The 26,140-nt window shown below is 40.8% G+C and overlaps 1 protein-coding gene across 7 annotated transcripts in view; it reads right to left on the reverse strand.

Moving 5' to 3' along the window:
* kif13ba (kinesin family member 13Ba) overlaps nucleotides 1–24,604 on the reverse strand; it is a 53,149-nt gene extending 28,545 nt beyond the window's left edge. For 4 of the 7 annotated variants that reach the window (XM_085418197.1, XM_085418106.1, XM_085418028.1 and 1 more), the window contains exons 1-8: nucleotides 23,888–24,013; nucleotides 23,306–23,661; nucleotides 17,330–17,423; nucleotides 3,275–3,287; nucleotides 2,769–2,829; nucleotides 2,553–2,645; nucleotides 1,836–2,016; nucleotides 463–550 (exon numbers count right to left, since the gene is read on the reverse strand). In XM_085418197.1, coding sequence (XP_085274323.1) covers nucleotides 463–550; nucleotides 1,836–2,016; nucleotides 2,553–2,645; nucleotides 2,769–2,829; nucleotides 3,275–3,287; nucleotides 17,330–17,423; nucleotides 23,306–23,375 — 600 coding nt within the window. In that variant the 5' untranslated portion in view covers nucleotides 23,376–23,661; nucleotides 23,888–24,013. Of the gene's footprint in view, nucleotides 1–462; nucleotides 551–1,835; nucleotides 2,017–2,552; nucleotides 2,646–2,768; nucleotides 2,830–3,274; nucleotides 3,288–17,329; nucleotides 17,424–23,305; nucleotides 23,662–23,767; nucleotides 24,014–24,534 lie in introns of those variants that run through there. The other 3 variants (XM_085417825.1, XM_085417947.1, XM_085417882.1) reach the window with 3 other exon arrangements.
* Between the last annotated feature and the right edge of the window lie 1,536 nt (nucleotides 24,605–26,140).

Here is a 26,140-nt window from a genome sequence, read left to right on the forward strand (position 1 = left end):
ATGGATGGATGCAGAGATACTGTAACCATGACATTTAGCTGTAAATTATAAAATTGTTTGTTTCACTTTTATTTGAACGTGCTTTACCTCACTCCAAAGAATAGTTGTCAACATGGCCATAAATTACACGGCACATTCTTCGCCTATTTTTATATTTTATAATGATTATAATTTATAACTAGTGCGGTTGAATCGCCTGAAAATCACAATATAAAAAAACAAAATGTTATCACCATTTTTGATTTGGTTGGTGAGACTACTAACATTTGGTACTTCAAGTGATATAAATACTCAAAGAGGACGGTGAGAGGAAATGGCAGCAAGAAACTCTGTTCAGGTGTCACAGAAAATCTGAAGAACTGATCAGACAGGATGTGTGGTGCAGTGCTGCATGGTGGATGTTTGGGGTAGTAGGTGACATAAATGCATGAAAGGTTTTTTTGTTCAGTGAATTGTTTTTACCTTGTAGCTGGCCACTGCTAGTCGAGACAGGCCATCCACGTATGGACCCAAAACTTTATGTTCTCTCACCCGCAGTGTTTGCCTACCCCTGGGCATAGAAGAAAATGAGGTTTAAAACAAAGACACGCAACATGGTCACTCGTGACCAATTGCATCCAATGCTTGAACAATGATGTCCAAGCAGGGGAGGCAGTAGAGGCTAGGCTTGCTCTGGTAACCAATAGAAGTCCACAGTGCACAGTTCACACTTTGTGAGCACTTGGCTCTCTGACCCCAATTCTAACTTGCCGCAGATCTAAGAACTTCATCATTATCTGACCCACAGCAGAGCGCATATGGCAGTCAGATGGTCTGCTAGTCTTTGGTCCGTTTTATTGAGGTTAAAAGTCATGCAGTGAGTGAAGGTCAAAGGTTATAGTGTCTGGGACAGCAGGCACAGGCCTGGGGTCCTGATTTACAGCTGACCTGCTGGACACGAACCGGACAAAAACAGTGACTGCAGGGCAGAATGCTAATCTTTTTATGCACTGACCACAGCAGCTGGTGGATCCAGAACAAATGACAGACTTTCACTGATTTATCAGCTAATCTGAGTTTATGTTAGAGCAGAGCTGCAAGCTGGTCATTAACCAGAAAAGTAGACTTACAGCAGATGTATTTTAGTTTATTGGAATTGTCATTATCATTATTAATGTGCATTTTTTTTTCAAATTATTTGGAAATAAAACATTTAGCGTCTAAAATATTAGAAATATAAAACATTTTCTATCAATGTTTCTCCAAGAACAATTTCAGGGGTTGTGCCTGACATGCAGGTCAAACTCTCCAGATATTCAATATACAATAAAGTCAAATGCAGAATATCTTCAATCATTTTTGCTTGAAGAATGCCTTGAACAATTCTACACTTTCAAAACAGTTTCACATGCATTTTCCTAAGAATCAACTTATTAATAAACTGAACAATAAATTTAAATGTGTTCTTATTCTTCAGTGCCTGTGTTTACAGTCTTTTAAATATGTAAAAATGAGTTTGCATTTGAAAATACACCGAAGACTGATGTAATTCTACACCTGCTGGTGCTGTTACAACCTTTGTGGGTTTTACAGTGAGTCAGCTCTAAGATGCTGAATCTAGTTTAATAGGATACTAATATTAGAAAGGCAGAATCTGCATTATAAGGATATGAGACGAAAGACAAACGTTCTGTAAATCTAATACTCTATTGATTTAAATTTGGCTCGTGGAAGGGAACTCAACCAAAGGCAACTACTGAATTGTTTAGGATTTATCAGAGCTGCCACACCTTTCAAATGAAAAACGAAACCACCCACACATTTGTAAAAGGGCTGATTGAGGAATGAAATCATACCCTTTGGGATCGAGCAGATCTCGGACCTTCTCATTGTAGATCTCCATGTAGGAGACCTCAACAGTGAAACTCTCCTCCTCCCGCTGTTCCTTCTGTGTCCGTTCAAACAAAGCACTGCACAGTCGAGGTATCAGCCCTGGCTGATCCACTGAGCCCATCATAGTGTACGACTTTCCCGAGCCTGCAAACACGGAGACAAATACTCCAGTTTCAGGAGACTGACTGCAGCAGGTATAGTTAAATGTAAAATAATTTCTTGTCTTTGTGGCAGCTGATACAAAACACTGCCACTAACACACAAAGTAATGATGGTACGATTGTGAAATTATTAAAGAATGATTTCACCTGACAAACAAGTAAAAGGTTCGACTCATTATGACTCATGTGTAGACAGTGGATCAATTTATGAGCTCCAACTTGCTGTCGCAGGGTCAAGATTATATGTAAAGTAAGAGTATGATAAGCGCTCTACACATTATGGGACATGAGATATCTGAAACATGTGCATGTATTTTAACTTCTGTGTCTTATTTGTACTGAAGAAATGCAAGTCGGTACAAGTGGTAGTCCACAAAGACACTCCTAAAAAAGCTTTAAGGCAATAAAATATAGATAGAAATCTGCCACATACTGTAACCAACCCCTGTTGTTAAGTTAGACGCTCTGTCATAAAATAAGATTCACCATAAATATGTGAGTTGTCCAAGTGTAAATTACCAGTTTGTCCATAGGCAAATATACAGGCATTGTAGCCCTGGAAGGCATTGTGGAGAAGACTTTCCCCAAGGCACTGGAACACCACCTCCTGACCTGCAGTTAAGTGGCACAAACAGACATAGTCTGTATAACTGAAGTATATATTTAGTTAACACATCTGGTAGTGATATTTTAATGCAATTTCTTTTTGAATGATTAAAATAAAAATTTACATACCTGCAAATTTTTCCTTATCTGTCTCATCCATGGACCAGAAACAATAATCATAGGCAAAAACCTGTAAACACACAGACAAAACAGCACCACCATGACATGTTATACTGGAATATGTAGTCGCACAAGCCACCACAGTAAAAAAAAAAAAAAAGGTGTATATTGTGTTTTTAAATGCTCAAATGCTCAAATTGTGTAATCATAGCGACCATCAAGTCTCAAACGACGATAAAAATAATCACACACAGCAAAGAGAACCAGTGGGAAAAAACATTCAGTTTCTAGGGAACAAGTATTGCCTCAGGATTAAAATAAAGGTTCATAAATTAAACAAACCATTTTGGCAATAATGGTTTTACAAATCATTACTTTATATCGCTGCCTGTATGGTTGCACACAGCTCAGAAACTGAGCTGAAGTAGTACAGCGGTGCCTTTGTTTAAAACAGATGATTCACAACCATGGAATTAGTGTTGAAAATGTCTGTGTGTGTATTTGTGTGCCGTTACCTTGGACTGACTCCTGATGATGTTGGGAGGATCGAGGTCAACGGGAACATGTGGAAAGACAGAAAGACGGCATTTAGTGCAAATTAAAAGGATGCAGTAGGATGGGCTTTCAAGGCTAATTTTGACCCTAATGTGTAGCATGCAGAGATAAAAAGAGAAAGAAATTTATATGTGGGTGGACAGACAGGCAGACTGGATTAATGTCATTTGCTTTAGGCTTTCCTTGTTTTAACATTTACTTTAAAACATAGCCATTGTTGTAGTTGTTTACAGCTTCTGTGTCACATGTCAAAAACAGCCTCCCGGGGGATTTGGGTGTGTATCTGGGTGTTAGGGTGGGCGCTGCCTTGGAGTGGGGGTATGTCACCAGGGTGCAGAGGAGGCTACCCCCCCCCCCCCGTCCCCTTCTGGCTGCCTCTGCCTCAATTTTATCCCACAACTTAGACATTCACATTATTCACACTCTCATTACACATACATATAGGATCTTGGGGGTGGGCACAATCACGGAGTCCAATTTACCATCAGGGTGTATACCTCACCCCTGACGTCGTTGCCCACCTCTCAATTTTAAATACACTTAGTCATTGAGGGCTAGCAGGAGGGACTATGCGCTTACCTGCTGCTCCATGGCAGGTAGCTCCATGCCCTCCTGGGTTTTAATTGCACCTTAGAACACATATGCATCAACACTACAATGAGCGGGTGGAGGGAGGTTTGGAGTCTTCTCCCACCCCCATTCTCTGCGGCCTGCTGGAGCGGGAGGGCTAGTAGGAGGAGTTGGCCGTCCGACTGCGGTCTGGGGTGTGGGGCCTCCCTGCTGCTGCGGAGTCGGGGTGGTCTGCCTCTCCCCACCGCAGGGAAAAGGGTAACACCACCTGGGTCTGGGTGCAATTCCCCCCTCCAGGGGCAAGGGTACCTAGACCCGGTTTGTAGAGTACGCTTGGGGAGTGTGATTGTGTGTACAGCGTCTCTTTATGTCTGTCTCCACGTTGGTTGAGTGTGGAGTGAGTGCATATGAGAGCATGAGGGTGGGAATGGATGTTTGTGTCTGTGTGTGCCTGTATGTCTGTGTCTATATGTCAGGTTGGGTATCAGACGCCACCTCTCTGGGGACACCTCAGGCCCTCCAAGGTTTGGAGGCCTATCTCCACCCACCACCACTTCCCCTGCCGGTGGCGGACTCCCTCAGGTGTCGGTGTGTTGGTGGTTCTTTGTGTCTGGGGGTGGGCGTCCGGGTACACACCGGCTCACTCCTTGGCGGCCGCTTGTCGGGGCCTGGGGCCTGGGGCTCGCTCGGGCCCCCTTTGGAGGTGGGGTGCCCCCGGCCTCTCGGCCTGGGGCTCGGTCACTCAGGCGCAGCTGGGGGCCGGCGGAGCTCACGGGCGCGTCACTGCAACTCCCCCTGACTTCTGCTCCGCGGCTGCTGGGCGAGCCCTCATCTGGGACTCTCCTCAGCTCTTACTGGAATAGTGGCGCGGCTGCCCCTCTGTTGGTCTTCCATGGTCTCTTGTGTTCTGGGGGCCTCTGGATATCTGGAGTTTTGATCTCCTCCATACCTGCTTCACACCCTGGAGGACGGGGCTGTGGCCCCCCCACACTCCCTAGCAGATCATTACATGGAGAAACCTTTGGAATGCAAGCATGCTGATCCACACAGGTATGCACACATGGGTATTCACAGACGCGGACTAAAGCTTTCTTGGCTGCTACCTCAAAGCACACTGTGCGCTGTCTATCTTGCGTGCTGCACAATATCGTTTATTATTTAGTAAATATTGATATCTATGACTAGCTAGTTTATTGTGATGGTGCTTTGTTTTCTCTATTATTATGTTGCTCTTTGTTGTTTGCTGTCTCCTCTGTTTGTTTTTTTTGTTTGTTTGTTTTTTTTTCTCCATACAGGTGACCCAGGAGTTCTTTTTTTTTTTTTTCTCTCTCTTCCCCCCCCTTCTCACCGTCTCTTCTCCCCTTTGGTTTTCTTTCTTTCTCTCCCCCTCTTTCTCTCATTCATTCCCCCTGTCCTATTTATTAAAAAAAAAAAAAAAAAAAAAAAAATGACAAAGGATGAACTGAAGCTCTGCCATCACGTAATGTCGCATACTGCTGTTTCTGATGTCATTTAAAAAAAAAAAAAAAAAAAAGGGTGGGCGCTGCATTCATCTCTGAGGGCGTAGTAAATCGTTTCAGGAATGCGTGTGTGAGAATAGCACTAGATGTGTGAGATAGAGGGGTACTGAAGCTGGCAGTGTGTTAACCTTTAAAAAGAAGTGGAACAGCTCTGTATATCTGTGCAAGCTTTTACAGAAAAACTAAGGAAATATATACACAAGCAGCCTCAGTCATACACACGACAGACATCATGAGCTTTTAGCCAACAGCTATGTCCTTCAAAATGGTTTCCTCCAGTAAACAGACGGGAACTCCATCTGGTTTTCTCTGCATATGAGGAAATGTCAGTACAGGCTAACCTAATTTTAAATAGTATGTGCTGAAAATGAATTATAAGCTCTTAAGCTGGCAAATCAATAACTAAGTTACAGAAGCATAAACATTTGACATCAACCTGCTCCACAGATTATAAGAAATACATAAATTAGAGCATGGTTTTACATTATTATATGCATGAAGTAAATGAGTATGTGTCTGTAACTGTGTGCAGACACATATGTGATTCCAGTTTCCACATCTTGGAGTAAAAGTGGACTGTTCAATCAATTCAATAATTCTTACTTCCCACAAAAAACACAACAAAATGTGTGAATCTGAGTGTGCAGAGAAAACCAACCATTTTAGAATTGTCATTACAATATGAAGTATGACTGAATACTGGTAAATCAAGCCTGGTGTAAGGTTACTAGCAGCCAGCTTAACTGTCAAATCTCCTAAGGTGCTTAAGCACAATAATTATGCAAGTTCACTTCAGGCCACATTTTACAAGATGGATCATTTAAACTTAGGCAAGCGATCGCATTTGACGCATTTGCTGAATTGGTGCCAAGACGCCGTTATTACTTAGTGAGAAAGAAAAAGAGCTGGAGGCCATACACAAAACATTCTACTGCAGCAACTCAACTGGATTTTCTACTCTGGAGGAATCGCAATCATTTTGTTTTATATGGTTTACTCACACCCGTTCTAAGTGCCAATCTCTTTTGATCAGCATTGCACTTCACGCTGCATTCCTATTGGTTTGTTAGTCGACACGGGTCAAACCAGGGCTCACAGCATGAGACAGTCATCCTAAATTTGACACTGTCTGAATTTTGTCCCAGGATTTATCTATTAAAATGTCCTACCCTGAACCTCTCACAGTGCTACACAGGACTACCAATCTGTGGTTAGGGTCAGGCCGAACTCTCAAAGCATACTAGTGTGACCCAGGCCTGCAGATTCTTTTCAAGATCAAGATTGTTCAGTGTGAAGCCACAAGCACTGATTAGATTGGTGTTCCCTGAGAGAGGGAGTCTCTGGCAGTGCCTGTGACTCCTTCTACCATAGTTCATATTCACTTCAAATGCAATAAGGTTTTGTCTGTTGTCCTTTATTCTATTCATCCTAACTCTCCTCTCCTGTCACCTTCTTCCTCCATTAGTGCAGTGGTGGTGCTGCCCAAAGGGTGAGGGCAGCTGTCAGCCAAAGAGCTGCATCAAGTCAGATCATCATCTGACTCGATGGCTTGAGGAAAGAGATTTCTAGCGGTTTAAAAACCCACACTCAGAAATACTTCTGCCACCAAGGCCTACAACCTTTCACCGGCTTCCTTCTAAAACACATTACTGTACAGCTTAACATTCGGCAATGAAAACCTTGCTTAACCGAACTGTTCCCATTAGCATTAATCCTTTGTCTAAATATCTGAAACACATTTAGGCCCTCATAAAGATGGCATCACGAGAAAACACACTTGCACAAAGACATCCTCACACCTGTTTCCTTTTACCCATGCACATTCTTTATAAACCACTATAGCTGCAGTTCTTGCACAAACCAGCCAGCAATCTGTAACACTTCATATTTCACAGACGTTTCACTGCTGATGTGTTGCATTCAGAGAGCAGATGCACGCAGACCGATTCCTATCTGCTGTGTAATTGATACCAGTAGCTATTCTTCAATAAGTATCCAATCAGGACTTCCTACAAATGTTTTAGAGGGTTTTGTCAATGCTAAAAAGTGAAGTTTATTTAAGTTCCCAAGTTAAAATTCATTAATAACATTTACTCTCTTAAAGCACAAAAAAGGGGATGAGGTAGGAGTAATTTTATACACTATAGTTGTCATCCACACCCTTATTTTCAGATTTTTATTTTTTTTTAATCCTATTCTTGGGGGCTTTTCAGAAGTCTCCCTGCAGATGCATCTCCAATTCAAGGATGAAGCTAACTTGACAGGTTTTGACATACACAGTGATGACAGCTGTCACAATTGCTTCAAAGGCTGCTGGCAAGAAGGGTCACCCATGTTTTGCGTGATATGAAGCTAGGGACCCCCCCTGACCAATGAGCGAGGAGAATGAGACGGTCAGGAGAGCTGTGAACCCGCCTCGTGCACTTCTATTAGTCCCTCCCTGCTTCGGCCTACTCCTCTGCTCTGATCGCCGTCATTTAAAAAAATAACTTAATGCATGGCTGCTTTCCCCCCCTCCTCTCTCTCTCTCTCTCTTCTGTTCTTGCATTCCTGCTTTCTCTCTCTCACTATCTCTCTCTCTCTCGGACTGTACCATCCATGGCGATGTAGGGAGGAACAGGAGTGGATGATGGAAAGAAGGCTGAAGGTAGCCAAGGGGTTTAAGGAGGAAAGAGCCTGAGTCTGAGACTGGAATGTTAAGCTGAAGCACAAAGAGCATAAGAGCAACACGGCACATACTGATGGCACATGACAACAGTTTTAGTACAGTTTACACAGGTTGGTATGTTATAGAACAATTGGCCCTCACATGGTGTGTAAATGATTAAATGACCTGAATTTATCCTCCTATATTAACAAACTGTACTCTCCAGACAGCATACAATGTTTTATACATAGCACATTTTAAACCTCTGCACATTCACTGTATATGTGCAACAGCAACCTGCTATTCTTCCGATGAGCAAAAGTCAAATAATATAGAGAGTCTGCTTTTTCTGTCCTAGTTCTTACTGCTCGATGTTCTGAATGAGTAATTAATTAACCAGTTAGATGTATCAAGTCCCCCCCCCCAAAAAAAAAATAAAGCCAGAAAAAATCCTTCTGAAAATGTATACATTCAAGACTCACTGTAGTTTAAGTGTGTCTGCAGTGATCATGTAAGTACTGCTGACATTAAGCCCCAAACCAAATTGAAGCCCAAGTAAATCTAGTTCAGTTTCTCAATCCCTGTGATGCACTTTCAGCGGAGTTCTGGATGGTTACTTTCCCTGCCTGCATTCAACCCTTTGCAGCAATATGACAGAAAACTTGACCTACAAAATATAAATAGATTGCATCATTTGTATTATCAGGCAACTGAACAGTAGAGCAATTTGTACACAAATAAGACAGACCAAGCTGTTTATGCGGCTTGGCTTTGATATGAACACTGAAATTAAGGCTGCAGATTTTTTTTTTTTTTAAGTTCCACCATCTCATACACTCAGGGTTAGTTTACCACTACTACTAAAATCCACAGCTGGGAGAGGATATAGTAAAGGTGGCAGTGACTATCGCAGCCTATTTATATATTTGTGCGATCAGCCAGTGCTCTCCTGCTTCCCTCTGGTGCTAAGCAGGTAAAGTATGCTCAATTTATTGATGTGCTTACATTTAAGCTCTCTTCTTATCGCTGCACTACAGGCCAAACAAAGTCCATTTATCTCCAAGATGTTCATGGAAAAGTCAAATATTCAATCGACTGCTCACAGTACACCAAAACAATTCAATTTCTCACACATTTTAATTTTAGTTTTTATGGCTGTCACTTTCAGACAACAAAACTTATGGATTAAAGATTGCTGTGGACCCAACTCTGTATTCTCTTCTCAAATATTAAAGCTAAAAGCAAATGAACGTGTTAGCTTGGACTTCGCTGTTATTGGTTAAATCCTATCTGACATTCGGATAAAAGATCAGCTCGACCCAAATTCAAAAGCTGATGGAATACTGGTCACAATGTACTTATTTTTGCACTGATGTATTCTGTTTTTATATTACATGTGACAACAGGAGCTAGCAGGAGAGCTAATGTAGGAAGCTAACAGTGAAGAAGAAACAGTTTGGAGGTATTTAACACCACCTTTACCAACACCTTTTGTTTGTGTGTTTGGTAAAGGTTTTCATTTAACTGCAAAAGATGACTAAAATGATCTGATAGGAATGTAAATCTCCAATGAGATGAAGCTTTGACCTCAATTTTTTTTTTTTTTTTTTTTAAATCTCTTAATAGTCTTGCCCCTTGTTATTTCTCTGAGTTGCTTCACCCTTGCACACCATCCCATGCTCTTAGTTCAGCTAACTAGATGCTTTTGACTGTCCCAAAGATATTTTATACATCCAGAGGAGACAGTCTTTGCAGTTTTGGCTCCTAAGATATGGAATGCCCTGCCATTGGAGGTCAGACAGGTTCCATCTCTTGCTGCTTTTAAAACTTATTGAAAAACACATCTTTTCTCCTTGGCTTTCAACCAAGAGTAAGTTGTTATCCATCTTAAATTTTTACCCTTAGTATGTACCGTTACCATTTCAAATGTTTGGCCATCTTCTATGAATTAAGTTATAGCTGATTAATTGTTATATTGACACTTTGGTCAGTTGTTATGTTGTTTTTAAAGCGCTTTGGAAATAAAGTGATGATGATGAACATTTCAACATTTTCTCTTGTTACATCCACAAACAGATGTATTTTATGTGATAGACACAAAGTAGCCCATAACTGTGAAGTGGAAAGAAAATAAAATTTTTGTATTTAGCCCTCCTCAGCCAATTCTTTTTTGAACCTTTAATTTTTGGCAATTACAAGTCTTTTGGGGGTAGTTCTCAACTGCTAAGTATCTACTTTTAAGATTTGGGCAGTGACTATAGATAAAAATTAGCATATGGCTAAATCTGATACATTTACAGCAATGTTTATTAATGTACATTGTCCCTCCTATAAAAACAAAAAAACAAAAACAAAATAACAACAACGACAACACAAGCTCCACCCCAAATTCTCTTTGTGAAAATAGCTCTAGTGCAGTCAGATTGGAGGGACAGCGTCTGTGAAAAGCCATTTTCAAGTCTTGCCACAGATTCTCAATAGGATTTATTGGACTTTGGGCCATTCTAACACAAATATGCTTGTAATATGCAACATTGTAGTTCTGACTGTAGGCTTGGTGTGGTTGTACTACTGGAAATTCTACTTTGTGCTCCTTGCCTGGACTGTCAGTTTAGGTGGATGACCATATCTTGGTAGGTTTGCTTTAATGGACTGCACAATGCTCTGCGAGATTTTCAAAGCTTGGAATACGTTTTTAAAACCTCCACAACTTCATCCCTGAACTGTGTGGTGTGTTACTTGGTCTTCATGATGCCATTTGCTATTAATCATTAGTTATTATTAATCTTTTTTTGGGGGGGTTCCCCCACAGCATGCCTTTTGTCCAGCCTTCCACACATCACCCTCATCCAGTTGCAGCAGATGGCTGCCCCTTCCTGAGTCTGGTTCTGTCAGAGGCTTCCTTCTGTTAAAAGGGAGTTTTTCCTTCCCACTGTTGCCAGGTGCTCGCTCATAGGGGATCATCAGATTGTTGGCTTCTTTATAAAATAAAGAGCCTTGAGGCAACTGTTGTTGTGATTTGGTGCTATATAAATGAAAAACTGAATCAATTCTGAATTCTCAAACAAGCCTTTGAGGCTGTCACAGAACAGCTGTATTTATACTGAGATTCAAGTATGACAGGTGGACTATTTACTAATCAGGTGACTTCTGAAGGCAACCGGTTGCACTGGATTTTATTTAGGGTTGTCTGAGTAAAGGGGGTTGAATACACCAGACTTTTTAGATTGTTATTTGGAAAAAGAAAATGAACACTATATAACATTTTCCTTCCAATTCACAAAGCCAATGCATCAGTATCACCTCTACTTGCAAGAGCAGGAATAATGTGGAGTCATAAGCCAGTGTGTCAGTCTTTTCCATCTTGATTCTAATGCAGACATTTTATTAGTGGACCCCCAACACATGGTTGGTTCACACTGAACAAGTTAAGCACCCGCCCTTACTTTACATTCAAGTGCCATCTTTTCGACATTAACACAAACACTGTAGAGCATTCACTCCCAACACAAATCTTAGTGAGCACAATAAAACCACTCTTACAAGCACAATGTATACTGCCCTCAGACATATGGTGTTACACACACCTCATCCAGCATCAATTCAAGATAAGGGGCCACATAGCCACTTTTGTGTATCGCCTTGGAAACCAAGCCGCCTGTATTTGCCTCGTTGACATCTGATGGGAGACAGATCTTTGTCAGAGTGTGTCAACATTCAGCTTCACGAGTCCAAAGCAAACAGCCTCAGGTCATCATGCAAACTGCAGCGACTGATGACGTGGCTGTAGGGAAGTTAGCTGCCTGCTTATCAGACACACAAGTGCAAAGTACCCTGGCAAAGCAATGCAGATCCTGGAGGTAAGGACATCTCTGGTGAGAAAGGACACATGGAAAAACACCAAGGATACTAAGTTTAATGAGAGATTTAATATAAGACGAAAAAAAGACCAAAAAAATCCCCCACAAAAAACTCATTAACCTTGGTTGACAGAGTGAATAGGGAGGTAGATAATTACATCATTAATGTATCTTTGATGGTCAAGAAATTTCCAACTTCAATCAAAAATGTATCACCATTATAGTGAGTCATAGAGTCAAAGGAGCTTGCAAAGAAAAGCGTCTGGACTTCTTTAAGTTGGCTTGAAGACGTTTCACCTCTCATCCGAGAAACGTCTTCAAGCAACTTAAAGAAGTCCAGACGCTTTTCTTTGCAAGCTCCTTTGACTACGATGACCTGGATGACTGAGAACCTTCACAGACATATGAGTCATAGAGTGGTCCCCTGAACAACTAAAGTGGTCTGCCCAGGAAGAACTGAATCAGACCCACACACAGGACACACAACTGAAAGGGAAAAAATAAGGAAATGCCTGCTGAGTCCTTTCAAATACTTGTAGTTGGTATCCGCACTGCAAAGTTGTTTTTTGGTTATTTTTGTTAGTTGTTTTTGTTTCCTCCCTCAAAGGTTTTACCCAGGGGAGAAAGAAAATCACCAGTAGTGTAATAAAATATTTTTAACTTAAAATATAATTACAATAATAATACAATACACAGTCATTAACGGGCAAGTGAACACCCTGTAAATGAACCGTCTTAGTGCTGAGGTGCATCTTTTCAGTCCAATGTTGAAAAACGGCTAGCAGAGAAAACTTGTGCTTTAATAATTTTATTATTTAATAATTTTATTGTAGTACAGGCTGTCGTAAAGAGGCTGCAAGTAAGCCTAAATAGAAAGGACAAGCTCTGTTGTGTTAATTTTGTTTAAGGTTTAGGGCGATCGTGGCTCAAGAGTTGGCAGTTCGTCTTGTAATCGGAAGGTTGCTGGTTCGAACCCCGGCTTGGACAGTCTCGGTTGTTGTGTTCTTGGGCAAGACACTTCACCTACCGCCTACTGGTGATGGCCAGAGGGGCCGATGGCGCGATATGGCAGCCTCGCTTCTGTCAGTCTGCCCCAGGGCAGCTGTGGCTACAACTGTAGCTTGCCTCCATCAGTGTGTGAATGTGAGAGTGAATGAATAGTGGAATTGTAAAGCGCTTTGAGGGTCTCGAAAAGCGCTATATAAATGCAATCCATTATTATTATTATTATTCACCCATCCTGTACACAACCTTGTCTGCTGGCTGCCTTTCTTTCCTTCCACATTGAACAAGACAGTCAGGAATGAGAACATAAGTTACATTTGGAAAAGTCCTAATCCTTATATTTCTATATGCTGATGTCTGTATCGGTTTACACAATAAGCTACAAGTCTTCAAAAAGTAATCATCATTTAGCCTTGGAAAAAAAAAAAAAAAAAAAAAGTGTCCTCTGCTTTGACCCACATTAAACTGGAGGTATATGTCTAAACTGAAACAACCGACAGGTGCTTGTGCATCAGCTGTAAGGCATTCAGCACCAAGTCCATCTGGATGCATGCATTTACTAATCAGGAGTAAGCTTGAGAGCAGATACCTTTTAAATGAAAGTTGTGCTCCCAAGCTACCATTAGATATCAGATCAAGTAATCAGATCAGTGGCCATGACTTTCCCCTATCTGCCTGGTTAGAAACACAGGTCCTGACAACCTAAGAGAAGAAAATCCTTCATTTGTATTTAAACAGAACTAATCCTGAGTTTCGGCAACAACCCCCAACAAAAACACTTCTGGAGACGTTACTGAAAACTGTCTCACGGCAGAGATTAGGGGTCTACTACATTAGAAGGTGAACATTTCCACAGGTGAAGTTTTCAGCTTCTTTTTTAATTAATAACAAGGCAGTGTGTTTTCTTGCACAGCTAACGGTATGTCAGAAAGCAACCTTAGGTTAAGGAAACTGAGAATAACTCTGGACACACACACACACACACACACATCCCCCCTCCCCCTCCAAACGCCTTCGACGCTTATTCCCTTCCATGCCGATGGTGGATCAAGGAGTCCAGCGCTGCTGCAGGCCCGGATGTACTGTCTACATTGGCTGTCTCTCACCCTTTACCCATCCCTGTTGCTTGTCATGTGTTTCTTTGGTGTATTAAGAGTTTTTTCATGTGCTATGTGCAGAGGTGTTTCTGTTCTCAAACTGATCTCCCTATTGAAGCTCAGTCTGGGGGGAGTTATTTTTTTTCTCCTTATCTTTCCTCATGTGGTGCATTTTCCATTGTTATACCTCTCTGACCTGTCTTCCCCATGTGATGTTTTTGTGTAATGTATGTATGGTCGGAGGGTAAGATGGCGCCGCCATAGCGTGCAATAGGTCAGCAGCCTTAACATGAAATTTCCCACTCATGGGACTAATAAAGGTATCTTATCTTATCTTATACACCAGCCTTCATCCTTCAGCCCACCAACACTATGCTGATTATATATTGTACTAGTGGGCTGTATATAAATGCATATTGAGCTACCCTAAAGTTAAATAAACCTGTCACTGCTCTGTAGATGCCCAGCAAAATGATCCCAATCCTTTTGTGAAGGCCACATGTCACATGACCTCTGACTTAAAACTTCCTTCCTTGAGCTCATTTGTATAGCAAATGTCCTGTCCAATTTTCAAGCTGCCTATTGTTCCACACTAAGTGCTTTTACACAGTGTAAGCCACAGTTCTGACAGTCTGTAGTGATTTGTTTAACATTGTTATTATTGTTTGAATTATATTAACAAGTGCAGTAATAAGACTCTACTTAATGCCAATTAAAGTAAATAAATTTAAATGAGAGTCTAATAATAATAATAATAATAATAAAGCTAGTTTGTGCAGATAAAGCTATCAGTAAAGATGACGTTATCTTCTGCCCAGCTTTAAACAGAGGACCTTTATAACTCAGTAACTTAAACAAATAGTGTGCACCTGCAACACCCTAACCTTTATTGCACCCACTCCAGTCTTTCGAAACCTTAACAACCAGGAAACTTGGTGAGTAAAAGATAATCCTCAAATGTAAACACCATGTCAATGAAACCTGGACCCAAGCAAACAAAATAAAAACAGCATCTGCAAACAACACTCAGCCCATCCTTCTGTCACTTCGTTAGTCCTTTGTCACTGACAGACAGTGGGAGAAGCGGCAGCGCTGCTCTTGTTCAGGCCACCATAAAAGTCACCTCTAGGAAGTTTATGGGCGACAGATGCTCGTGTAAATGAGGCTTTCCCCCCCTCTTCCATCTTCTCCTCAATCAAGGAAGGGGCTTTACGGTCACTGGCAGTGACCCAGAGTTAACCTCCTCGTGCGTTGCTAAGGAAACAGAAGAGTTGAGAAAAAGGGAGGAAGCCCAGGCACAAGGAGTTGAGCAGGAGTCAAGTCTGTCTTTTTATATATACAACTCTCTCTGTCTGCGTGCATCTCGATGGTGCAGTCTTTCTTCTAGGCATATCTCACACAGACACACACAGACACACACACACACACACACACACTGCTGCTGTCTGCTCATGAACGTCAGCCTGAAGCCATTATTCACCGCGTCTGATCTGGCAGTCTGCAGTCGGCTTCAGCAGTCACAAGGAGGTCTTTCTTCTGACACAGCTGGTTTCCACCAATATGGTCAGTAGTCAGAATCCGTAGTCAAGAATGATTAATAGATGATCTCAAACCATCAGACTAGACGAAAAAAGGTTAATTAAAATCGCTTACTTCCCATCAATTTGAGACGCAGTTTGAGCGATCTCACCATTAGTCTGGAACAACTTGGACACAAATTAACAGCACACACACAATCCTGTTCTGTGTTTTACAACCAAATCTAACACATCTTAATTCCTTCAGTACAGGAACTCAGACACCCCGAGCACAGTTATGCCATTACCACCAACAGCAGCTGGTTAACAAGATGGGAGGGAAAGCCAAGAGTGGAAAACAAGAGACAAGTGGCGTGAGTTAAAATCCACCTGCCTTGAAGAGGCCCAACAGGTGGCTGGTCTGCTTCCTGCCAAAAACTACATCATGAGGACATTCCAGACAAATCTGAGACAAGACCTCTTGAGAAACAGCAATTAGAGGGAGGATATAAGAAAATTCCCAAAGCACTGCAAACCTCTCAGAAGACAAAAGGGCAAAAAAAAGAATAAGAAAAAAAGCCAACTATAAATCTGTATGAGGGCAATAAAAGAGGGCTACTGGCAGCTCATGAGATGTGTGACTATTAAGGCCGTTAAAAGTAAGACACTGAAAGCACATCAATATTATTTTATCCTTTATTTTCTTACAATTTGGCTTAACCATTAAAAGTATGTCTATTCAGCCCGTATCAGCATGGTGTCTCAGTGGTTATCAATGTTGCCTCATAGCTAAAGGTTCAAATACAGGCAGGACCCTTCTGTGTAGAGTTAACTCACTTATAAAGAAGAGAGAAAATAAATATCACAAAACAACAATCTGTTCAAGTGAATAAACACAAAATTACATTACAGTTCGTGCAACTTTGTAACGGAGGTATTTAATTTTCATGTCCGCAACATGTATTTTGTTTAGAATGGACAAAGTGTGGACAGGTAGCTGTTGCAGTCAAGACAGCAGAGCTTGAAACCTTCTAAAATGACAAATAAAGTGTATGACTTGAACTTGGGTCCCTGGTGTGAGTGCTGAAACCTATACCCTAAACACCAATAGTTTTTAAGTGTTAATGATTTAAACTTTTCTAGATCTAAACATATTTAGTAAGGCTGACATCACCACAAAAGGCATGATACTGCACTTTAACTGATGAATTTACAGTAGGTAATGACTAGGTCACATGTGTGACACCACTGGAGTGGAGTTAACATTATGCCTGTACGGGATTTCTTTGGGAGTTCCACTCTCTGCCACAATACCAAAAAAAAACAAAAAAAAAAAAACATGCTGCCTATTTTGGCCTAGGACACTCAAAAAACTTTCACTTCCTGGTAAAAACCCAGGCTAAAAATTGCTCCTTTCTTTTAAATACCCCTGGATAGTTTTGTCAGAATAAAAGTCAAATAGGGGTATTCTCAAGCAGGTTCTAGAGTTGTAAGAGCCAACTTTTTTCCATTGATTACTAAAATCATTTATGGATGTACATCTGTAATGGTCATAGTAGGTAATGTCCTCAGAACATTTTCTGAGAATTTCTCAAGTCTGTTCCACCCACATCCTCTTGAATTGTGTCAACACATAACAATGCAAAATGACTGTTTTCATTCACTGCTGCACAAGACATGCATTGCTGCCCTCATTGAGAAAGAAAAAAAAAAAGGGGGGGGGGGGGGGGGGAGGAATTAGGTGCCAGTGAAGAAAATACATCAGCTGTTGACATGAGTCACACTCTAAACAGACTTACCTAGAGTCTCCTTTTCCAAGGTTACCTCCTGCAGGATGGAGGATCGTCTGGTTTTTCACCATTTCCACAACACATTTAGTGTTTAATTCCTTTTCTGTGGATCAGAAAACACAAAGTGTTATTACTAAACGACTGAAGCTCAAAACCTCACACATCCCAGTCAATGCAACCATTCACAAGCAAACATAATATTTGGACCCAGAATCCTTAGTGTTATATACATGGCTGACACCAAGTAACTTTTATTAACACTGCTCTGATAGCCACGTCCTCCCTGCATAACAAGCAGGAGTTAAACTGCATTAGATATTAGCCGTAATTTCCTGTGGAACAAACGTTATGTTTAAACAATTGTGTGTGCAGAAAAGCAATCACAGACTCAGAAAAAAAATGACCTTTTACTTTAGAGTAAGCATTTGGCTAATCAATACCCTGGTTATTTTGGGCACACAAACACATACAGAACTAAGGACGTTCCATTCTGACCGTGGCCTGTTCGTGCAGTGACGTAACACTTGGCCTTCAGACCACCCACTGCCCACTTCCAACTCAGCATGTCTGTCGGGAGACAGACACTCTCTCTATTTTTAAGATTAGACATGTTTGATAAAGGCTATACTTAAATCTAGATCAGATGACACACTATAGTAAAAGTGGGTCGATTCTTGGCGTTTGATTGTCTCGCTATTACTGTAAGATCCATAACTTTATAATATAAAACAACTTGAGGGGACTTGTTATGATTTGACACTATATAGATTAAATTAAAAGCATGCATAAGGACTGATCTTGATGCCTTTTTCATTTATAAAAAAGAAAAAAGCTAGCTGTAAAAGTAACCAAACTGGAAAATAACAATAAATAATTGAGACTGGTATGTCTCTCCATTCATCTGCCGTCCTTAGGAGACCTAATAATAGTTGTCTGCATACTCGCATGGTAGGTGCTGCCAGCATATCCTGGGCTTCCAACATCGGACAGAACTGCTTGTTTATTTGAATTAAAAAAAAAAAAACATGTACTCATAGGAGAATAAAAAAAAATCACAAGTGTGTACAATTATACATTATTACTATAGTTAAGACTGTGGTTACATGCCACAAAATACTGAATAAACATAATTAGTCAGTTTGTTATAAATTAATGTTTAATCATAATAATAACACAGCTACATACCACATCAATAGGATGTCTTTCTGTGTCAGCGGGAAGCATATTTGTTAAGACCATAAATATATGGCTGGGAATTGTGTTCTCCCTGGTAATGATAGCCTCTTTAAAGTATCATAAAATTACCCTGTGATCAGAGGTCACAATGGGGTTCCTTAAAATGCAAATCAGTATTTGCTCAAGGTCATTTTTATTGATAATAAATACCATCCTTCCACCACCACCATATGACCTTGTTCAGGCCATGTGTACATATGCATGATAGAGTAGCAGTTTTATTACATTGTTGCTGTGCAAATTACCACCATATTCAGTAAATACTTCAGCCAAATCTTTAGATATGGGCTGTTAGACTTTTTATTAAACAAACAGTATATGAAATAGACGACTGTCAATAACCTCTCAACTGTGCAGTAGGCTTGCAAGAACATGTAGGGATGTTTCGATCATCAGCAAATGTGTTAGGACAGGAAAAACAGTTTGTGGTTTCAATTCCTTTCTGCAACAAGAACTGTCTAAAGTAGCGTTACAGAAGTGCTGTTTCTTCAGTCGTTTCTTTTTTTTTGTAACCAAGTCATGACTGCTGGTATAATCAACAAGTCAGGGTGACGCATACACTCGCTCACCATGTGCCAAATCATAGCTTCACAACCAACAATTCAATATCACTATGAGAGGAGTGCAACAATATCTCCCAAATTCCATAAAATAATTTTTGAACCACAGTTGCACAATTAATCCACTTGATTGGATCACAAAGCAATAAACTTGCTTATTCTAATCCATTTCTAGGTAAATTGGTACCTGAATGGCCTTTAAACATTAATTAATTTCACAGAATTAAAAGCTGGGAGGGTAAGACAGTTTGAGAATATTTATAACCCTAGTGCACAGAAGACATTAGTAGCCTTTCTCATGGTTTGGTGACAAAGTATGAAAAGTTAGCTTTATTGTTAAATAAAGCAATAAAACACGCTTTAGCAAAGGGCATTTCCAATTGCTGTGTAGCTGGTGAATAGGTTGTATGTGGTTTTACATGCTGAATTATTAGCATAGCTGCCTTTGCCTAACAAACAAGATGCAAATAGTCACTTTATCTAGATGGTACAATTTCTTACATACAATACAAATGGGAATCCCAATGTGTGTAGTTGTACATCTCCAGGCTTTTCTGGCTTAAGCGGACAGGGTTATGGATGCGAGCATGATTGGACCATATACAGTTGTGGTCCAAGGCACATAGGCACAAGAAGGCTGTATTGCTCGACTTAAAAGAAGTCAGCGCATTTTACAGAATTTTTTGTTAATTTGACAAATAACGTGTACTTTATGCTTGAGCAAAATCAGTCTAACTTACAAAGATGTTCAAAATCAAAGGTCTTGTGATTTTCCGTGGGTGGAAGGGCAAAACTTGTCTGGTCGGCACCAAAGTTTACCGTATGCTGGAAAAACTGACGTCCGATGGGGAGGCCAAGTGTGGTCATTCAAATTAGAAATATTATGTATTTTAAGCTGAACTGTCTGCTTTGTGGAGCTTGCACTACTGTTTCAGGCATGAGGGTAGAGCCATGGAAACTTAATGTCAAAGGTCAGAGAACCTGAATCACGCTCCAATTCTTCTGCTGTCAAGGGCAGTACAAAGCAAAAAAAAGGAAAGCAAGAAAAAACGGCAGGTTGATTCAACAGAGAGCCCATAACAGACAGAAAGAGCAAACGTTAAACAAGGGGGCTGACACAGACATACAGCTTTTAGAATGCAAACTTTCTGTTCTACTTTTTCCTTCTGTTACTGCAGCCTACATTACCCATGTGCCCCATGTGCAGCAGCTGTACTTTCTGCTCAGCAGAGAGGAAAGTGTGATGTAGCATGGTTGAGAGGATAAATGTACCCATTGTTATCTGCCTCTCGTTGCTCCATAACCAGCTCCCACTTTCCACTGGCCTTCCCTGGGCTACCGGTGCTGAGGTTTGGCACCACAGCACTGACATCAGCCAGGAAGCTGATTGGCCGCGGTGTTGCCGTTGCTACGCCTGAGGTTGCTCTGTTCTTCGAAGTCCACAGCCATGGGAACATGGAGGATTATGCAACGTTAGCAAATACTCATTCAGACTCACTCCCTTCCTGCCTTTGTCCAGCTAGGCAGCTACAGCACCTCTCCTCCTCAACCTGGGATACATGGGGACAGTGGCCTTGGGTTAAAGGGGCCTGCTTATTATTTCAGACTCTGAATCACCACACCAGCTAGGGAAAGCTGAGAGGAAAGTGCTCTCCCTTAACTACCATGACTGTTTCCAGAAACAGCTGTGTGATGGTGGAGAACAGAGTAAGAGCTGTGGCTGAACAGATCAAAGGTGCGAATGTGTGAACTGGAAAACCACACAGAGCAATTTTTCTGAGATCTGAGAGGATTTGTGAGTGCACTTCTCCTGGAGTGACTCTTGCCCACTGCTTTTTATGAAATCAAAAAAATACTACTTGAATGCTGGTAGATGTGGACAGAAACTCCATTCAGACAGAGAAACCATCAAAAAGGCCCTTATGGAAACGTGGCACTGCCAGTTCCAAACCTATTCCCACTGCATTTAGCAAACTCTCAATTTTCCTGCCTGTTCCTTTTTTTGCCAAAATAATAATTGGTTCAACTTGCTGGAAGATAGAGGATGCATACAGGAACTGGTTTATGTACAACATTAACTAACTACTAGACCTGGATGCTGGCTTTGATCTAGTTTTAAATCTGCTTCTGAAAGTTGCTTTTAGTGGTTTGAAAATATAAGCCCATTTGAGTATAGTGAACTCATTGTTATGCTCAAGAAACTAATTTGAGATCATTTAAGCTTTATGACCTGGCATATTACATTATCCAGCTGGAAGCAGCCACAACCACCAGTCTGAACCATTAACATGACTCGGGATGGAGCCATGCTTCCATGTTTATGTTGTGTATGCCAAATTATGAGCCTACCATGCAAATGTCACCACAAACATCAAGTCTCATCAGACCAGGGAATCTTTTTCCAATCTTCTGCTGTCTTGGCTGGCTAATTAGTTATTTATGTTAACCACCAACTGAACAGGTGTATCTAAAGTGGCTGTGGCTGATGGGCATGTTGTCAAAGTTCAGGAAATCCACTGAATTAAAATTCACTTTGTTAAGTGTAACAAATTCACAAGTCTACAAGCAATCATGTAAAGTAACTGTGACTTTAGAAACTATGTTTGTTTTTTCCACACCTGACTCACATGTAAGCCTTTCTCCATTCTCAGCAAAATGCTGCACAAGCCTTTATTATTTATGGAATCAATAATAAGAGCATTAAAGAATGTGCTCCAAGTATCAATAAAATCCCCTCATAGATATCAGCTGTACCCGTTAGGTCAGATATCACACTGAAAAGGGATAACTGAATGAGGACAAACTGAAGAAATCTAAGACAAAACAGGACAAATGAACTTCAAGTAAATTCCCCTCACTCCCTGTCAACTACCTTGCAGCTGTTGGTGAAAAACTGGACTTTTTAAAGTGGAAAACTTACTTCTAATTTTACAGAGAGCCATCAGTGAAGAAAAAAAAAAATCATCTTTCTCCCTGCAGAGTTTACTCTACATCAGAGTTCACAGTGAGATCAGTGTGGTGATCCACTGCCTTGATCTTGTGACCGACATCTCCAGTTCAAATGAGGGGGAGGACACACGTGATTCATTTTGCCGGTTGTTGGTCAACCACTCTACCTCAGCAGCTTTCCTCTTTCTCCTCCTTTTATGGGACACATGGTATCCCACGGCACAAACACAAATTGGAAATTGACCAGGAAATGTCATCTGTGTCTTCCTTCCTGCAGTGCAGGGAAAAAAAAAAAAATCTGGAATGCATTTGACCGGCGCATTCGAGCATGCACAAAAGATTTGTGCAATACTGTGCTTTTGTTATCTGGGCTTTTCTAAAATTAGAGATGTAACAAGATGTAGATGTTAAGATGTTAGCAGCCCAGGAGAGACAGTGAGAGATGCAAAGACAAAAGCCTAAATTTCTGCTCCAACATCATTAGGTCAGCCTTCTTGGGTTATTTACATTAAATGAACCAAAAACATGCCTCCTCAGCATATGACAGTTGAAGCCAAAAAGCTACGGACATCTGTATCAGCCAGTAAAGGAGACAAAGCGTCTAGACTTCCAAACAGTAGATCTTCACACAGCAGCTCAGCTTTAAATCTGGCTGGATGGCAGGCAGCCATCAGGGAAGCCCTATGGCAGCACTGTACAAACATGTGCCATCCAGCTCATTTCACTAATGGGTGCTAATCTCTGACTGCCATCCTACTCCTAAGGGGAAAAAAAAAAAAAAAAAAAAAAACAGAAAAAGGGGAACAGTTAAGTCAGCCCAGGTTCCTGTGAATAATCCATACAGCATAAAAGTGTGAGACTGCCAACATGACATTACTGTATGTCAAGAAGAACTAGGAATCATGTGCAGTGTCAGTGTTTTAATTTCTCTGCACAAGCAATCATGCTGTATGTGTACAGAGATGTCAAAAGCCCTCCTTTTAGAGAACATGTGTTGCAGCTGAAAAAGACTCAGGTGGCACACAGAGATGCATTCAAGATTCTGATGAAGCCTCAAAGACACAAGTGCACACCAAATGTTTCAAATTGATGTGTCAGCCAACTGATTCTACCCACTCTTTCTAGAAACACTGGAGCAACTGATTATATCTCTGGGATGGACAACAATGTGAGAAATGAAATAAAAGTTTTTTGTATGGATATCAACCCCAGTCATAGCAGACTGAAGCCACCCTCTCACCTCTCCTGTTCATGGGCCGTACACGAACAGCCACCTTGACATTGGAGTCGTCCAGGCTCGGCTCCCCCATGCTGTCTCTTTACCCGGGGAGGGAAAGCAGCGCTTGTCCAAAATAAATCCGCCTTTCAGCTGAACAATCATCCAAAACTCGGGAAATGCTCCGCTAGCCGGACTCTGGGCCGGCTAGCCTCTCTCAGCTTTGCTCCACAGACCAGGCATGTCCACGGGAAAAAACAAAAAGCCTGGGTGAAATCCTGCAGGAAGACAGCCACCTCCACTACCACCACCGCCGCTGCTGCTTATTTTCTTCTTCTGTTCATATTCCAGGCTAATTTAAATCCGCCGGGGCGTGGAGGCTGGAAGAGGAAGGAGAAATGTAAATCAAGCAAGATATTACAGTAGCTGGGGTTTGTGACTGAGCAAACATAAGCTATCTCCAAAGCCAGAAAAAGGGGGGCTAACCAGCTAATTTGCCAGGCAAACTGAAGGGGAGCAGCGGCAGGAAAAGAGCAAGTTTTGAATCTTTCCTACCATTTTACTCCATAACATGCCAAAACAACACCCAGTCTACGAGCTACACACCTAATGGAATTCATCCCAGATGTGACACCGTTAACCTGTCAGTTAAAGCGAAATGATCCGATGAGAACTGCCTGCCGATGATATGCAGCTTCCCAACGGAATCCGCTGTCCTCCCTTTGCGTCGAGTTGCAAACACCGAGCAGCATCCGCCCTTCCGCTTAATTATTTTCCCTTCATAATAAAAGCCCCGAAGTGTTGTTCTATCCCGCCGCTATCAAACATCGACTAAGTACACTGAATTATCTTAAAATAACGAACTGACAGTAAAGGTCAAATAAGGAAAAATACCAAACACATTGACAACTAAATTTCAGCTGCTTCAGTTTACGCCTGCTTTCATGATTTTATGCCAATTACCTTTACGTATAAACTTTACAAACTCATTTTAGTTGCGCCGGATTTTAACAAATTCATCAGTGGGCTTCAATTTAATTTTATTCATCATTTAAAGTTCATTCCTCGCTCAGCCATGAGTACGTCATCAAAACGCCCAGCCGGGTCCGTTAACAGCACGCTAGCCACACAACAAGCTCCCTTCTTAAGATACTAACTTGTGACTTTAAACTATAACCAGCGTGAATACAGCAGATACCAGCAAATGCCACAATCTTTTGGATAAATTGTTGATAAAAAAAAGTACTTTTTACCAAAACGGTTCAATACCCCGGCCACTCAGTCAGTCACGCGACACTTCCGGTGGTCACCGTCAAGTTAAACGCAGCATACGGAATACTTCCGATATTTTTTTTTCCAAAATATAACACGACAACTCCTTTTGACACTCATTGCAATTTCGGGTCATGTTCCTAAGTCACATCATAACATAACGTTACAAAATCAAATTCTAAATTCAGGCGCGACAAATGAACAAAGCAAAATCAATAAATACAGTTAACATTTAAGAGCTAACACAGAAAGCAATGTCTTCAAATATTAGCTATGCAGTACAGTTAATAATTTTACAGTTGTACCCAAATATCAGTGTAGCGATCAGCTTTTCTGTAAGAACCTGCTCAATAGATGGCCTGTCCAAACACTGAGCAAACAGCACTTCATAATTAATAACCTTAATGAGAAATAATTCGGTGGTAATTATCTGAGTACGTCCGTGGAAAATACTGAACAGGCAGAACCAGTAACAATTAACAAATTTCATCAACGTGAATAGTTTATATTAGATATACAGAAAGGCCTATGCATATTATTAGTGTGTAATGCCTCAAGAAAAAAATCTGCAAAAAAGAAAAAACAAAAAAACGAGGTTGATTGACTATTAATTTTAAAAACTTATAACGGAAGTCAGTTCACATCCATAAATGAACAAAGGACTGTCAGTTTTGATTTTGAACGTGCTGGAAGATTCCTGACACCTAGTGGCCACAGGTGGAGCTGCAAGCAAAAAAAGGACGCCTGAACTGTTGGTAATAATAATTTGTGTCAAATTATTATTATCAATTTTTAAAAAGTCAAACTTATATTAACAACAGCTATTTGTTTATTCATGACACCATAGTTTAATTACTGTACAATGATATGCATAATATGACACTATATTACATCATCCTGTAAGTGAATAATTTCATTTTTACATTCGGTCTGTGAAACTGAAAGGATAAAGTTGAAACCTTTGATCCAGAGACCTCATAAGGCACTTAAATTAATACTGAATCTGAGGGAGAAATGTGGAACAGCAAAGATAGTGGTAGAAATAGTGGGGGTGATTGTGTGTCCCCATTCTGTTTGGGATCACACTATTACAGAATGGTCATTTGAACATGGCTGCCAAAGGGTGAGATGTGTTTATACAAAGAAATTTGGTTGATCTGCTTCCACTGTGGCTGCTAGGAAGTTTCTGGAGTTGAATCTAGGTGGAGCTAAAGTTTGCAAAATGAGATAAAGGACACCGGCTATAGTGAGGACTGTAAAAGACTTTTAAATACAATTCTGGATTTGAGCCTTCCTAAGAACAATCATTTTACTTTTTGGAAAGAAAGCTGTATCTTCATATGTTCTTCCAACCAAATTTCTCACAATGTGTCTGCCTTATAATATATTTTAAAAGTAGCTTAAGATGGCTCAGGCTTCATGCCTTTTAATGACAAAATCAAACAAGAAAACAACAACAAAAAAACAACAATAAAAAGTGAAGTCTGGGGTTTCATTTCTTGTTTATGGTCGTTCAACATAAATCAGTGGTGTATGGTTCAGACCACTAGAGGATGCCCTGCCTCAAGATGTGGCAGCACTAAAGGT

Source organism: Rhamphochromis longiceps, linkage group LG1 (genome assembly GCF_057381845.1).
Source record: "Rhamphochromis longiceps isolate RC_006_pf linkage group LG1, R_longiceps_female_GT1.1, whole genome shotgun sequence".
In the NCBI taxonomy this organism is placed as follows: Eukaryota; Metazoa; Chordata; class Actinopteri; order Cichliformes; family Cichlidae; genus Rhamphochromis; species Rhamphochromis longiceps.